The sequence below is a fragment of the Stenella coeruleoalba genome (assembly GCF_951394435.1).
Source record: "Stenella coeruleoalba genome assembly, chromosome: 2".
NCBI classification, from domain to species: Eukaryota; Metazoa; Chordata; class Mammalia; order Artiodactyla; family Delphinidae; genus Stenella; species Stenella coeruleoalba.
This window is the reverse complement of record NC_137147.1, coordinates 79,426,361-79,443,625: the sequence shown is the minus strand read 5'-3', so window position 1 is coordinate 79,443,625 and position 17,265 is coordinate 79,426,361. Positions and strand designations below refer to the sequence as shown.

The 17,265-nt window shown below is 37.3% G+C and overlaps 1 protein-coding gene across 2 annotated transcripts in view; it reads left to right on the top strand.

Moving 5' to 3' along the window:
• The window catches only part of LOC307182789 (uncharacterized protein), a 225,749-nt gene that overhangs the window by 140,801 nt on the left and 67,683 nt on the right, over positions 1-17,265 (top strand). The window contains exons 7-8 of one of the 2 annotated variants that reach the window (XM_079914302.1): positions 9,160-9,235; positions 11,337-11,374. In XM_079914302.1, coding sequence (XP_079770428.1) covers positions 9,160-9,235; positions 11,337-11,341 — 81 coding nt within the window. In that variant the 3' untranslated portion in view covers positions 11,342-11,374. Of the gene's footprint in view, positions 1-8,743; positions 8,792-9,159; positions 9,236-11,336; positions 11,375-17,265 lie in introns of those variants that run through there. The other variant, XM_079914303.1, reaches the window with a different exon arrangement.

Here is a 17,265-nt window from a genome sequence, read left to right as displayed (position 1 = left end):
GAATATCAATGTTACAGGTAATGTCCAATATAAAATCAGTTTGTGTTTCAAAAGTTCATATGTACATATAGTAAAGAAAAATTTGTGGATAGCAAAGAGAACTCTGAAAGCATTTTCCCACTGAAAACTTAAAATTAGGTTCCAAGTGAACCAAATTAGAGAAATATTGTATGATATTGCTTATATGTGGAATCTAAAAAAAAAAAAAAGATGCAAATGAACTTATTTACAAAATAGAAACAGACTTAGAGAATGAACTTACGCTTACCAGGAGGGAAGCGGGGGAAGCCATAGTTAGGGAGTTTGGGATTGACATGTACACACTGTTATATTTAAAATGGATGGTCAGCAAGGACCTACTTGTATAGTACAGGGAATTCTGCTTGATATTCTCTACCAACCTAATTGGGAAAATAATTTGGAAAAGAATAGATACATGTATACGTATAACTGAATCACTTTGCTGTACACCTGATCAACTGTACTCCAATATAAAATAAAAAGTTAAAAAAAAAACTGAATCTCTCAATAGTATTACTACATAGCACCAGGGCTGCTATCAGTGATATGAACTGATACAGCCATACAAGTAGCTACAGTATTGTATATACTTGCTAAATAGCCACGACTTTACTCTACCCCCTCACAACCACTTCCCCTTAAGACTCTCAGACCTCCCACAATCCAGATCCTAAGGGTTGAAGCCCAGATCAGCAAGGGACCTCCTGGACCCTCCTGCAGTTGGCATTTATTGTAATTGGTCAGTGCCTAAGCCGTACTGCTTGCTGAATAGTTTCCCTGCCATCCCCAGCATGCTTTTCCTACAGTACTATTATAACACGTGGTACTGTGGTTTCTGGAAAGTCACATGCTTTTAAAACTGGGTAGTGAGGGCATAGGACTATATAGAAATTATCCATCTCTACCCGGATTCTAAGTCCTGTGTGGAAGCATATCTAACTGCCATGTTGTGTGTTCAAATACGGTTGTTTGCCCTCTAAAGTCCTTCTTCACGTAGCTTTCACCCAACAATAAGTCTTTGCCTAACATCTGTGGGTTGGGTGGCACCCCTCTCCAACTTTGTTCCTGCTAAGTAGAGCTCACCACTGGAAAGATTTTAGTAACCTGAATTGCAGTGAATTATGAAGAACAATTTAAAAATGGAAAAGTATATTTTCTTTCTTTTTTTTCATTTTTAAAATGGGTCATTTAAAAGTTTTGGTCAATTTGTCTCTTTATTATAAATCTTGATAGCTTAAACATAAGGTCTTTCCATCCTTTTCTTCATCAAGAATGTTCTGGCTTTTCTTAATCAAGAATGTTCTGGCTTTTCTTACTACTTTTCACTTTCATATATTTTATAATAAACTCTTCCACAAAGATATATCCATAGATATTAATTGTGACTTCATTGAATCTACAGAGTACTTTTGGAGGAATTTTCCTGTCATTCCCTTTCAATTTTTTATTCCGTCTGGATATATTTTTACTGAGTCTGAAATTCTTTTAATGCAGTCCAAATTATTATTTTCTTTGTAGCTATTATTCTTTTCATATTTAAAAATAAATCATTGTCTTCATACAGTCATGAATCCAAGGTGCCATTTTTTTCTAATAGCTTTTATTGTCTTCACTTTCATATTCAACTCTAGGGTTCATCCAGAATTGATGTTTGTGTTTTTCATGAGCGTGGGGATCAAGATTCAAATATTTTATCATATTAGCATCCAGTGGATCCAACACGTGCTATCGGAAAAAAAAAATACTTTCCTCATTGCACTGTAATGAAATGTTTGTAATAACTCAAATGACTGTTTATGAGTGGGATATCTTTCTGGACTATTTTCTCTTATTTTATATGTTTACTACCGAGCCCTATTTATCTAAACATATATCACACTATATTAAATACTGTACTAGGTTTTGTTACCCAGCCTTGTTCAACAATTTTAAGATGTCCTTGTTTTTCTTTTTTTTTTTTTTAACATCTTTATTGGAGTATAATTGCTTAACAATGGTGTGTTAGTTTCTGCTTTATAACAAAGTGAATCAGTTATACATATACATATGTTCCCATACCTCTTCCCTCTTGCATCTCCCTCCCTCCCACCCTCCCTATCCCACCCCTCTAGGTGGTCACAAACCACCGAGCTGATCTCCCTGTGCCATGCGGCTGCTTCCCACTAGCTATCTATTCCGCGTTTGGTAGTGTATATATGTCCATGCCACTCTCTCACTCCGTCACAGCCTACCCTTCCCCCTCCCCATATCCCCAAGTCCATTCTCTAGTAGGTCTGTGTCTTTATTCCCATCTTACCCCTAGGTTCTTCATGACCTTTTTTTTTTTTTATTAGATTCCATATATATGTTAGCATACGGTATTTGTCTTTCTCTTTCTGACTTACTTCACTCTGTATGACAGACTCTAGGTCCATCCACCTCACTACAAATCTCTCAATTTCGTTTCTTTTTATGGCTGAGTAATACTCCATTGTATATATGTGCCACATCTTCTTTATCCATTATTCATCTGTTGATGGACACTTAGGTTGCTTCCATGTCCTGGCTATTGTAAATAGAACTGCAATGAACATTTTGGTACATGACTCTTTTTGAATTATGGTTTCTCAGGGTACATGCCCAGTAGTGGGATTGCTGGGTCATATGGTAGTTCTATTTGTAGTTCTTTAAGGAACCTCCATACAGTTCTCCATAGTGATTGTATCAATTTACATTCCCACCAACAGTGCAAGAGTGTTCCCTTTTCTCCACACCCTCTCCAGCATTTATTGTTTCTAGATTTTTTGATGATGGCCATTCTGACTGGTGTGAGATGATATCTCATTGTAGTTTTGATTTGCATTTCTCTAATGGTTAATGATGTTGAGCATTCTTTCATGTGTTTGTTGGCAATCTGTATATCTTCTTTGGAGAAATGTCTATTTAGGTCTTCTGCCTATTTTTGGATTGGGTTGTTTGTTTTTTTTGTTATTGAGCTGTGTGAGCTGCTTGTAAATTTTGGAAATTAATCCTTTGTCAGTTGCTTCATTTGCAAATATTTTCTCCCATTCTGAGGGTTGTCTTTTGGTCTTGTTTATGGTTTCCTTTGCTGTGCAAAAGCTTTGAAGTTTCATGAGGTCCCATTTGTTTATTTTTGTTTTTATTTCCATTTCTCTAGGAGGTGTGTCAAAAAGGATCTTGCTGTGATTTATGTCATAGAATGTTCTGCCTATGTTTTCCTCTAAGAGTTTGATAGTATCTGGCCTTACATTTAGGTCCTTAATCCAGAAAATTGAAAAGTATATTTTCTTGAGACCTGCTTGCTAAGAAGCATTTTTGTGAGATTAACTAGTTTGGATGAGTTATTTGAATATGAAAATGCTTTTTAAATTTTTAATCCTGAAGAACTGGGGAAGAGTAATCATTGAGAAAGCTGATCGATTCAAAGCATTTTTTTCTTCTTTCAGTGCCCTTACATTTTTCTAATATTTTTGAGTTCCACCAAATTCTAAAATTCTTAGTGTGTGAATAAGCCAATAATAGCATTATTATAGCAGTGTGTGAATAAGCCAATTGTAGCATTATTGCTAGATAAACCTATGATGGGTGATTTGAACAAGTCATGAAACCTTTCTGCCTCACTTCTGATAGTTATAAATTAGGAATTATAGTCCCTGATCTTATTTAATTCTCAAGGGTATTTATATAAATTCGATCATGCAACTAAAATGTTTTGAGATCTTAAGCTATTTCTTTGTTCTGCTCCCTTAAAAACTATAAAAAAATAAATTGTATTTTACATTGTCAGTTTAACATTTATTATACTTATATATATTTACTTGCCAACTATTCCTCTAGAATTTCACCACTATAGAAGAGGTTATAGAGTTAATATAGCTTATATATTAGATAACAGTTGTCTCAAGAAATGAATTGTGTTCACATTGTCCATTGTAGTTAATGCTTTCACTTGTCTTACACATGATTCCATGTATATTCTGGAACTCTGGCACAAAACTAATTAATATGATTTCAATAAAAATTTTCAAATGACGAAACAAAATGAATACCACTATTAACACCCAAACCACTGTTGGATGGGATTTTCCACTGGGATACTATGGAATTTTATTTTTTGGCCCTAAAAAGATGATTTTTTTTTTAATTCAAAAGAAAGCCAGAATCCCAAGTAACTGGATACAATATTTATCTTTTTCTTTTCTTTCCTTTTTACTTTCAAGTAATTACTTTGCTTTATGCCCTTGCCAGCTGGACCAGAACCAAGCTTCTTACACAGAGTCAGTCGAAACTAATCCATCTTCCCTATTGGAAAGGGTTATAGACTGCCCCCATCCACTACTCTTTCAGAAGGCAAACCGTTTTGCAAAAGCCTCTTTCAAAAGACCACCATCAGTTAGAAAGAACTGGTACCTCTCAAAGACTGTTTCATTTAATACCAGTCATCTAAAAGAATAGGGCCAATTTTCATGCCCCATTGTCAACAGTCTATAACACGGCCACCGCTGCTACACAAGAGATTATTCCCTTGCTTCACATTTGTGAACAAAACCGGCAGAGAGCAAATATATGGCAAAGCAGAACTTCTCAGCACATCAAATTCCTGACATACAATATGTTGACTATCCTCTATCAGAAACAAAGACATTTTGAATATTAGGCAGCATTAACACCGCTGTCTCATTCCCTCTAATTCTTTAGACAAATTTTGCATCTCCAAGATTTGGAAGACTACCTCAATTTATAATAGCATTCACACAAAGTATGAACTGAAGGTTCATAGAAGCTGCATTTGGAGGTTCCAAACGGGAAAACATCCTAGAATTAAAGGACCTGGATTTCAGGTCCAGAGTTATCACTAACTAGAAGTTAAAAGTAAGCGTTTCATTTCCTTAAGTCTAACTTTCTATATCTACTATTATGGGACTATTATGAGACTATAAGAGACTATATGAGACTCAAGGCTATTATGAGACTTGGAGGAATTTATGCAACTGCCTTCCTCTCAGATGGGCTCCTGGGAAGCACGTAGCAGTGGTGACAGGTCCTTGAAACCACAGGAGAAAAACTGCATCTTCCTAGAGCATCAGTTTTATTATAAGATTTTGTAGAATAATGCTTGAAATTGTTTTGAATTTGGCCTTTTAATTAAACTAAACACAGTTATGTCATGAATTTTGCATGAACTTTTGAGATAAAATATGAGATTTCAAAGAATTTTCTTACTTTTAGGGAACTACTTTGGTCTATACTTCCAGAACTTCAGTGTCAACCGTTAATTCTTATCTGCTGTTTGTGATTCTTTACTAAAGAAGTTTTATAAACCCTGTAAAGTGAAGCATTTTTAAAGACTTAAAACTCTCTACTGATGCATGCTCTTGGTTGTGGTCTCATTAGTAATTTTGTCAAGGAAGGGAGCATTCTCGAAAACCTTTTTATTTTATAACATGAAATATCTTTATTTTTATTTAATTTTCTTTTAAAATTTTTTATTGAAGAATAGATGACTTACAATATTATATTAGTTTCAGGTATATGTACAACATAGTAATTCAATATTCCTATAGATTATACTCCATTTAAAGTTATTATAAGATAATGGCTATATTTCCCTGTGCTGTACAATATATCCTTGTTGATTATTTATTTTATACATAGTAGTTTGTATCTCTTAATACCCTACCCCTATCTTGCCCTCCGCCCTTCCCTCTCCCCACTGGTAACCAATAGTTTGTTCTCTATTTCTGTGAATCTTTTTCTGTTTTGTTATATATATTCATTTGTTTTATTTTTTAGATTCCACATATAAATGATAACATATAATGTTTATTTTTCCCTGTCTGACTTATTTCACTAAGCATAATACACTCTAGGTCCATTTATGTTGTTGCAAATGGCAGAATTTCATTCTTTTATGTAATATTGCATTGTGTGTGTGTGTGTGTGTATCACATCTTGTTTATCCATTCATCTGTTGATGGACACTTAGGTTGCTTCTATATCTTGGCTATTGCAAATAATGTTGCTATGTGTTGCTATGAACATTGGGGGTGCATGTATCTTTTTGAATTAGCGTTTTCATTTTTAGGGGGTATATACCCAGGAGTGGAATTTCTGGATCATATGGTAGTTCTTTTTGTAGTTTCTTTGAGTGGCTGTTTTCCATAATGGCTGCACCAGTTTACAATCCCAGCAACACAAACAATGATTCCTTTTACTCCATGTCCTCCCCAACACTTATTATTTGTAGACTTTCAAACTGGTTTTTTATCTAACTTCTACTCTTTTACATAGAACTGCCAGTGTGTTATTCTGTTTGGAGTGTTGAATTTGTCATTGTCTTCTATATCTACTTACTTTTTTTTTTTTCGGTACACGGGCCTCTCACTGTTGTGGCTTCTCCCGTTGCGGAACACAGGCTCCGGACGCACAGGCTCAGCGGCCATGGTTCACGGGCCCAGCCGCTCCGCGGCACATAGGATCTTCCCGGACCGGGGCACGAACCCGTGTCCACTGCACTGGCAGGCGGACTCGCAACCACTGCACCACCGGGGAAGCCCTTTTTTTGTTAAATTAGGCTCATTGCCCAGTAAACAAGTAGATCTGAGAAGCTGAACTAAGTAATCCCTGGAAACGAAAGAACTGACAAATAAATGCTGGCCACACTGGCCCACATTTCCACAGGGCAAGATCGTCTGGAGCTGAGCAGCAGATGGGGGTGTATGTTCTCTAGCTAGCCAGCTTCAGTTCTCTCCTATATCTCCCCTTCTGGCCTTGATAGGCATTTGAGAATGCACCTGGCCTAAAACAGCATCATTTTCATAAAGGATGCAGAATATGTTTAATGAAGCATCATAAAGATTTCAACCAAATAAGCAGAATTTCTGTAGACTGTATTCTGTGTTGGGAAGGTCGTGATATTTGATTTGGAGCTTCCAATATAAAAACAAACTCTAGGGGCTTCCCTGGTGGCGCAGTGGTTGAGAGTCTGCCTGACAGTGCAGGGGACACGGGTTTGAGCCCTGGTCTGGGAGGATCCCACATGCTGTGGAGCAACTAGGCCCATGAGCCACAACTACTGAGCCTGCACGTCTGGAGCTTGTGCTCCGCAACAGGAGAGGCCGCGACAGTGAGAGGCCTGTGCACCGCGATGAAGAGTGGCCCCTGCTAGCCGCAACTGGAGAGAGCCCTCGCGCAGAAATGAAGACCCAACGCAGCCAAAATAAATAAATAGCGTTCCCTTTAAAAAAAAAAAAAAAACTCTAGTGGTACTCAACATGTGAGAGGCAAGAGTAACTCTAGGTAGCTAAAATGTAGCTGGCTTACTCCATTGTAATGCAAGCTCAGAATAAAACCTGTGGTTTCCCTCTAGGCAGTGTAGAAAGAAAACTTTACGAAGACCGTTCCATAAGTTAATTTCACTTTTGGTTTTATTTTATATTTTTACTCTAATTTTTTGTTTACCCTAATTTCATCACCATTTTAAATATTTTACTTTGGGGCTTCCCTGGTGGCGCAGTGGTTGACAGTCCGCCTGCCGATGCAGGGGACACGGGTTCGTGCCCCGGTCCAGGAAGATCCCACATGCCGCGGAGCGGCTGGGCCCGTGAGCCATGGCCGCTGAGCCTGCGCGTCCGGAGCCTGTGTTCCGCAACGGGAGAGGCCACAACAGTGAGAGGTCCGCGTACGGCAAAAAGAAAAAAATAATTTTACTTTATAGTGTATGTGTTATGTGTGTCTGTGCATGCATGTGTATTGGTAGCAATCTTGAATAATACAGTCAGACCTCTGTATTTGTGAGTTCCACATCTGCAGATTCAACCAATTGTAGATTGGAAATACTCAGAAAAAATATTCCTGAAAGTTTCAGAAAGCAATACTTGAATTTGCCAGCCTGGCAACTATTTACATTGTATTTACAGCTATTTACAAAACATTTACATTGTTTAGGTATTATAAGTAATCTAGAGATGCTTTAAAGTATACATAGATGTACATAGGTTATATTCAAATACTGTGCCATTTTATGTAAAGGAAATGAGCATCCTCAACTTTGGGTATCCCAGGGGTCCTGGAACCAGTTCCCTGCAGGTACCTGAGGGATGACTGTATAAGTAAATACTGTATTTTTCTCTTTTTTATTCTTTTGCCTGTATACATTGCAATATGATTGGGGGAGATGAAGAACAATGGTATTGTGAAATTCTTCATAGCAAGATTCTCAACATCATGATTTTACTCAAAATATTACAGAGTTCTTATGGTTTTAGCCTTCTTTTTCCCATGTCTACATTGCACATTCACATGAGTAGAAGTTTCTTAAACTGACTCCCCCTAAAATTGAGTTGCTCTGTTGACTTTATGACTAACCTCTCTATCCAAAACTTTATTCCCTTTCTTGTTCCATACCTGTTCCCCCTCAAGATTGAAGAGTATCAAAGAAAAGGGGGGATATCAAAGAAGACCCCCATGGGGCCTTCCTGGGACAGACCCCTCCATGTCCTCCGCCTTCCTCTTGTTTGCAGAAAAACTTTATCCTCCTAGGCCTTCCCCAATTCAAAAGAGCAGATTTAATCAGAGGAGTGAGAAAATGCAGAAACAAAGGGAAACAGTCAAGCAAGACAAAATAATAATAGTTTAGCCATTCAACAAAGTCAAGGACCTTTAGTTCCTCATCAAAGGCTGTAGATAATATTCTGAGACATATCCTTGGGCTGTTTTGCAGATACTGAAAGCCCCAACAGGTGGAAGAAGTTAACCAGGAACCTGCAGGACGGGGGCGGATCAGTGCCCTCTAAGGATATTTTTTACCTTGTTCAAGCTTTCCACAAAGAAGAAACAATGTGTGTTTCTCTCTCTCTCGCACTCACAAAAGTACAATCCTTTTTTAAAATTGAAGATGTTTAATCCTTAGTCTTAGAATAGCAACATCTTCAAAGATATACTGAAAGCGTGGAAAATAGGGATATAGGCATAGATTCTAAAGAAAATCAAAGAGTTTGAAAGGTTCCAGGTGGGGAGGAGTAAAAGTGCAGGAGCTGCTGGAAGTGGAGCCCAGGCACATTCCCAGCTGTAGTCACTTGGGTCAACAAGGCACCTTGAAACCTTATAAGGCACTTGCTTCTCCTCTGACCCTCCCAGTTACCTGGTGGAGGGTCTGCTGCCGATGAACGTCAACCCCAGTGGCAAAGGCTGGATCAGTGGGGCTGCCATCAAGGTGAGTGTGGTCCAGGGAAGGGCATGGGGCCATTCTCACAAGGGAGCAGGGTGGCTGGGCTGGGGGTCTCCAGCAGCTCTTTCCATTTTAGAGATAAGAAAATGGAACTGCATTCACTTTCAGGCCTCTTAGTTACAGTCAAAATTCTCTTCATCTCTGTGTTGTCATCAGGAAAGAAAAAATGCCATTTTAAGATTAATATCAATAATAGTTACTCCTTCTTGAGTATCCACTACATACTAACTGCCATAGTGCTGGTCTAGCCAGAGCCATTGTTTTACTTAATCCTTACAGCAGACTTTAAGGTGGTGCTTAGTCATTTTATAGCTGAAGATTCTTGGGTAAAATAAGGTTCCATGAATTGTGTAAGACAACCCAACTACCAAACATTAGAACGAGAATTGAGATCAGGTCTGCCCATTCTAGTGCCAGGGACAACATTCTTTAGTTATAGCAACTAGCTCTTCATTGTTCATAGGTTATGGGTAGGGTGTCACTCTGAGCACTTATTTCCTAAGTTATTTTCCTGGCTGCAAATGAATTTCCTAATATATAATCCTGCCCCCATAAGAAAAAAACGTAATTCAAAATAAGAGAGAAGGAAAAATAGAAAGAGAGCATAAATGAATTTAAAAGAAGGAATCTGGCTGGGAACCATCTGGCTGGGATTCCTGCTTGTTTGTTGGTAACTCACCTTTGTAATGTGACCATATGTTCTATCCTCACTAGCTGGCAATAATGAGAAGAACGTGCTGCTGCCGGCCCTCTTGGCTGGGTTGCTTCTCATTGCGGTCCTCTTCAGTCTAGAGGCATCACTTACTGAACAGCTGTAATCATGCTATTAAAAGCAGTACATATAGTTTAAAAAGAAAAATCCCAGACATATGTGTCTACTGTCATTTCTGGCTCATCTAGCTCAATGTTGTGCTGAGAAGAGCCATATTGGCTGGGAAAAACAAGGTTGCTTTCTGCCACTGCAGTTTCTAAAGCCCAACATTATATACATGTCTATGGTCGAACATAGAAGGGCTGGTGAGCAACTGTGAGCAAGAATCTGAGTGACATGATATTTCAAACCCCGGAGATCCCTGCTACCTTAGCCCATCCTTTATGTGTGCAGTGTGAGGAATCTCAACTCAAGGGTCAGTTCAGTGGGTTCCCACTGATTGGTTATTTCTAGTATCACTTTGAATTCTGCTTTTTCAGTTTTAGTGTATTATCCTTCATCTTTCTCTCCTGTTTGCCAGAAATAATTAATTAACCTAACATGTCCTGATTTAACCCATCAGGCAAAGTCAGGTTCAACCTGGAGAATCTCAGCAATTTGAATTTCATTAATTGTTGAACAGGCCACTTTCAATCAGCTTGAAAGCTTCTAAGAATGAAGGGTTGAGGTTAGAGTATTTTCACAACTTTAGCACATTCAGATGTTTACCGTGGATAAACTAGAATGAATTTCTTCCTGAACCAAATTTCTCTGTAACAGAGAAGTTCCAAGCAGTAGCATGAGGTATTGGACCTTAATGATACAATTTTTCCTTGTATTGTTTTCTCAATTGTTTCACATATGTATGTCTTTTTTCATCAGTAAGTTTGGAGGTAAGAGGAAGGTAGGGGCTGTTTATTTACTAGCCACCATTCATGGGACTTTGAGAGGACTTAATAAACTCTTTTTATGAATTGAGATATAATTGAAATATAACATTATATTAGTTTCAGGTATACAACATAATGATTCAATATTTGTATATATTATGAAATAATCACCACAATAAGTCTAGTTAACATCTGGCACCATGCATAGTTAGAAAATATTTTTCTTGTGGTGAGAATTTTTAAGAGCTACCCTCTTAGCAACTTTCAAATACACAGCAGTATTATTAACTAGAGTCACCATGCTGTACATTACACCCCCGTGACTTATTATATCTCCCTGACAACCATCAGTCTTTTCTCCATATCAAAGAGCTTGAAAAAAAAAAAAAAGAGCTTGGTTATTGTTGTGCTAGTGGTGATGATGGTTGTCGATTTTGGTTTTTTTAGATTCCACCCATAAGTGAGATCATACAACAGTTGTCTTTCTCTGTCTTATTTCACTTAGGATAATTTCCTCAGGGTTCATCCACGTCGTCGTAAATGGTAAGACTTCCTTTTTTGTTATGGCTGAATAATATTCCATTGTGTGTGTATGTATCCCACATTTTCTTTATCCATTCCTCCATCGATAGACACTTAGGTGGCTTCGATATCTTGTCTGTTGTAAATAATGCTGCAATGAACATGGGGTGCATATATTTTTGAGTTAGTATTTTATTTTCTTTGGATAAATATCCAGAAGTGGATCATACAGTAATTCTATTTTTAGTTTTCTGAGGAATCTCCGTACTGTTTTCCATAGTGACTACACCAATTTGCATTCCCACCAACAGTGCTCGAGGGTTCGCTTTTCTCCGCATCCTCACCAACACGTGTTATTACTTGTCTTTTTGATAATAGCAATTCTACGTTGTAAGGTGATATCCCTTGTGGTTTTAGTTTGCATTTCCCTGGTGATTAGTGATGCTGAGCATCTTTGCATGTACTTGTTGGCCATCTGTATGTCTTCTTTGGGAAAATGTCAATTCAGATCCTCTGCCCATTTTAATTGGATTGTTTGTTTTTTGCTATTGAGTTGTATGAGTTTTTTATATATTTTGGATATTAATCCCTTATCAGATTTATGATTTGCAAATATTCTCTCCCATTCCATATTTACCTTTTTCATTTTGTTGATGGTTTCCTTTTCTGTGAAGAGCTTTTTAGTTTGAAGTAGTCCCACTTGCGTATTTTTGCTTTTGTTGTCTTTGCTTTTGGTGTCAAATCCAAAATATCATTGCCAAATCCAGTGTCTATGAGCTTACCACCTTTGTTTTCTTCTAGGAATTTTATGGTTTCAGGTCTTACATTAAAGTCTTTAATCCATTTTGAGTCATTTTGTGTGTGTGTTTGGTATGAGATAGTGGTAATGAGAAAGTGGTCCAGTTTCATTCTTTTTCATGTAGCTGTCCAGTATTCCCAATACCATTTTTTGAGAAACTGTCCTTTCCCCACTTTATATTCTTGACTCCTTTGTCATAAATTGACTATGTACATGTGTGTTTATTTCTGAATATATTCTTGATTAATATAAAAAAATTTAAGAGCTAAATTTGTTTAATATTTAACCTAAGCTACTTAAATTTCTAACTTCTTAAGTATTGATAGTTCTTACAACAGATTATAACTATGGTTCTTAGGAAGTGCTATGCCTGCTTTACAAATAAGTAGGCACAGTGAATGTCTGGGCTTCTGAAATTTATGTCTGCAACCATATTTGATATCAATTTTGTTGGATAGACAATAGTGGGACAGTTTTAAAAACAGAAGCCAAATTGTGCTTCTTATGGCACGGGACAGAAAGCCTTGCAAGCTGGAATAAAAAATTGGTGGAGGTGATACTCAGTAATCAGATAGAATTATATCTGGGTCCTGGAGTATACATGCCTTTGCTCCTCCTACAGAGTTCACCATGCTCTCTGGTCAGGTTTGGCTATCTGATTTCCTGTGTTAGATTTGATCTTCTCACTGTGTCTGCTCTGGCTCTACTATGGCCTGAATGTTTTTGTCTCCCCCAAATTCATATGTTGAAATCCTAACGCCCAATGTGATGATATTAGTAGATGGGACTTTTGGAACGTTCTTAGGTCACGAGAGTGGATCCCTCAGGAATGGGATTAGCACTTTTATGAAAGAGACCCCATCGCTCCCCCTCCCTATTTCCACCATGTGAGGACACAGAGAAGTTGAGAAGTTGGTATTATGCAGCCTGCAAAAGGGCCCTCACCAGAACATGACAACCCTGGAAATCTGATGTAGATTTCCAGCTTCCAGAACTGTGAGAAATAAATTCTTGTTGTTTATAAACCACCCAGACTGTGGCATTTGGGTATAACAGCCTGAACAGGATAAGACAGGCTTATACTTCTAGCCAACCCCAGTTTAGATAGCTGCAAATCTTTTTTTTTTTTAATTTATTTATTTTTGGCTGCGTTGGGTCATTGTTGCTGCACGTGGGCTTTCTCTGGTTGCGGCGAGCGGGGGCTACTCTTCATCGCAGTGTGCAGCCTTCTCATTACGGTGGCTTCTCTTGTGGAGCACGGGCTCTAGGCACGCAGGCTTCAATAGTTGCAGCACGCAGGCTCAGTAGTTGTGGCTCACAGGCTGTAGAGTGCAGGCTCAGTAGTTTTGGTGCATGGGCTTAGCTGCTTCACAGCATGTGGGATCTTCCCAGACCAGGGCTCGAACCTGTGTCCCCTGCACTGGCAGGCAGATTCTTAACCACTGCACCACCAGAGAAGTCCCTAGACGGCTGCAAATATTGATACCCACTTACAGGCTCTTGGGCACAGGCTTTCCAAATATCACTGTGTCTGCTCCCAGCTGGAACCAATGCACTCCTCTCCTATCAGTACAAGCTAAGACACTTAACTAGGCAAGAAAGGAAATATTTTATATAACAATATAAATATGTCATTTGATTCTTTTATAAATACATTTAAGACTGGTTTGGAAATTCTAAAAGTCTAAAGGAGTCAACTTTAAACTCGGTACCATTTAGCATCTCTGTCTATTACCTAAGATGAAACTTCTTTGAGCACAGAGACTATGGATACTCTACAAGGTGTGTATAATAATATAAATTAACTGGAACTTATAAGTGCTTTTTAATGCTTAGGATAATGAATATGTGATCAAGAGGTGAGAAGTAAATTTCAAAACTAGTAACTAGAGAGGAAAAATTATAGAATTGCATTTACAACTTGAAAAAATATATAGAAGGAAAAAAGAATGAAATCTTTAAGCCTCTGTAGTATTCTTTCCTAGTACTTTTATGGGATTTTAGTTATACATTTCCTTAACTGTGTCCCCTACTAAAAAGTTGGTGGGAGGTTGAGTTTGTGTCACATTTGTATTGCTAGAACATAGTGCAACACCTAGAACACCAAAAGCAAGATTAAAAATAAAGCTAGATAATTGAAGGAATATGTGGATGAAAAAAATAGGTGAATTAATACACATATTCTTAAGGAATTGGAAAACTCAGAATGGAGGTGAGCAGCTGATTAATAGCAATCTCCTAATTGATCTTAAATTTTTCCTGTACATCTATAAGTTAGTTGTCCATAACATGCCATAATGACCTACAGCAATTCTAACTTGCTTCCTTATTGGCTAGCATAAAATTTTTGGCCTCAACAAAGACAATTATTAATGTACCAGATGTAGGTCTTAAGAGAATTTTTCTTATTGAGGTATAGTTGACTTATCAATACAATATTATGATTCAGGTGTACAACATAGCGACTCACAATTTTAAAAGGTTATACTCCATTTATAGTTATTATAAAATATTGTCTATATTCCCTGTTCTGTATAATATATCCTTGTAGCTTATTTATTTTACTTATTTTAGTTGTTTGTACTTCTTAATCCCCTACCCCTATCTTGCCTGTTTCTCCTTCCCTCTCCCCACTGGTAACCACTAGTTTGTTCTCTATATCTGTGAGTCTGTTTCTTTTTTGTTATATTTCCTAATTTTATTTTTTAATTCCACATATAAGTGATATCATGCAGTATTTATCTTTCTCTGTCTGACTTATTTCACTAAGCATAATACTTTCCAAGTCCATTTATGTTGTGGTAATTAGCAAAATTTTATTCTTTTTTTTTTTGGCTGAGTCATTTCAATTATTCCAATTCTACTTATTAAGGTATCAGATCTAGGCCTTAGAAGAAAAAATTTTTAAAGCTATGCAAGTAATAATTTCCTTTTCTAAAAGTGCTTTTAGCCTGCACATGAGAACTCATAACATTGAAAATAGTGTCTCAACAGAACTAAATATACATTATTATTTTAGTTACTATATACTATAAATTTTATATGTATAGGAAAATAAAAGAAAAGGCAATACCTTAAACTAGGAACAATGGTTGCTCTGAGATGGTGGAATTATGGGTAATTTTTGTGTTTCTACAAGAAGCACACATTCATGATCAATTAAAAAGTTAATTTTAAGAATAATTTTGAAAATGCAAAGTCATATAAAGTTCTTAATAGTATGGTATCTGCTGACTACATGAAGACTGGTTTACAAAGTAAAAAGGTGATCAAAATGATAGTAAATTTTAGTCTGCACAAATGAGAGACTTCTAGTGGAAGTGAGTTCATGCCTTAGCGGGAAGGCAGGCGGGGAGCTCGGGGTGCATGTAGGGTTTCTGGCTAGACTCACTCCCCTGGCCTATGGTCACACAGGCACATCTGTTTGGTACAACATGGACCAATTCAAGCAAGATTTGTTTGTTTGAATTTGGTCTGACATTTCAAGCTTGCAAGATGCCACACACAGAATAAAAATCACATTTCTGGTTTCTCTTGAAAATTGAATATATGGCAATACTTAATCCACACTTGTGCATGGCAACAACAATCTGGAGCTCTTAAGCACCATTAGTTGGTCACACATTCTTCATTTAGTTTTTTTTCCCCCCTTCATCTAGCTCACTGTGCCCTTTTATTTTGCCTGCCTGGGGCCTAGAGAGGTGTCTGAGGATGTGACTTAATTCTAGCTCTTTTTCCTTCAAGTAAAGAAACAGAACTTTGGAAAAAATATAGATTTATTTTACCTTTCTTTTCTTTATGTGGTCTCTTGGTGAGAAGAGAAGGATGTTGAACTGTAAGATTTAACCGAAAGAAATTATGTAATTGTTTCCATAGAGTTGAGTATATACAAAAACTTGGAATTCCACATCAGTTCAAAAGGGAAGGCTGCAGAATCAGTAAACTTTGTAAGTGGCTGAAATTTTAGCAGAGAAATAATTTTTCTGAAACTAGTTCCAAATCTGCATTTTTGGAAATTAATGTTCTAAGGTAAAAGTGACAAATTTGAGGGATGATTTATGAAATGGCTGTTTGTATTTAGAGGTTCTTTTTGACCAAGATGGGTTAAACATAACTATTAAAGACACATATTTAAATTATGCCAGATTAGAAATTAAGGAGTCCTTCCCAATGACAAAGATGAATTTACCAGGGAGTAATCTGAACTTTCCCTGGGCACTCACAAGAATAACTCTCTCACCCGGGGAGTGGGAGTGAAGGAGGAGATGGGGAAGAAAGCACAAAATTAATGATCTCTGGAACTCCCACATGTGTATGACTCAATTTTCTCTAATATTTGGAGAAGGACAAATACAGGTGAGATGAAAATAGCCAGCATATGTGTCTCTTCTATCTGGGGGCGTTCATCTTCCATGACTCCCCAAAGATGCTGGCATTGCACCTGTGCAGCTGGAGCCCCTGCCTGAACTGCTCTGAGAATCTAACTCAAACATTATGATGGGTGTTTCTGGTCAAAAGCAAGGTAGCTACATTCTAACTGACCGCCATCCTCAAACACAATGATGGAGAAAAGTAAAATCTCTTTATTTTTATCATCTCGATATGTTCAAAGGGCTTTTTAAAGAAAAGAACCTATTTTCCAATTATGGTTAACTTGCTTTTTCTTTCTCATCTCCTTAGTATATGTCATGTTCATTAGGTCTCCTCCCATGTATCAATCTGGCACATCAGACCACAATTTGCACTGTCAGCTCCTATGAGTGAAATCTATTGCACTTGCCGAGCTGTCCCGCTTTTGCCTTTGTAGCAACTTTTAGACCACAATAACCATCATCAGTTTAAAGCAGGCATATCCATTACATTTCCTCTGTTCCTACAGCCCCACATTAAGCTAATATTATCTATTTCCCAAGTGAAAAGAGTCCTTCCAGTCCTATCAATTATTAATTCCTTGCTTGCAGCTAATGTTTTCTTTGAATTATTTAAATGCATCTTCATTTATCAATAAACATAAAATGTTAAACAAAGAATACTGTTGAAGGGCATTATTTAAGCTATAACATTTTATGAGATTATTTCAAGCGCCTTTTCTGATTTATTAACACAATATATT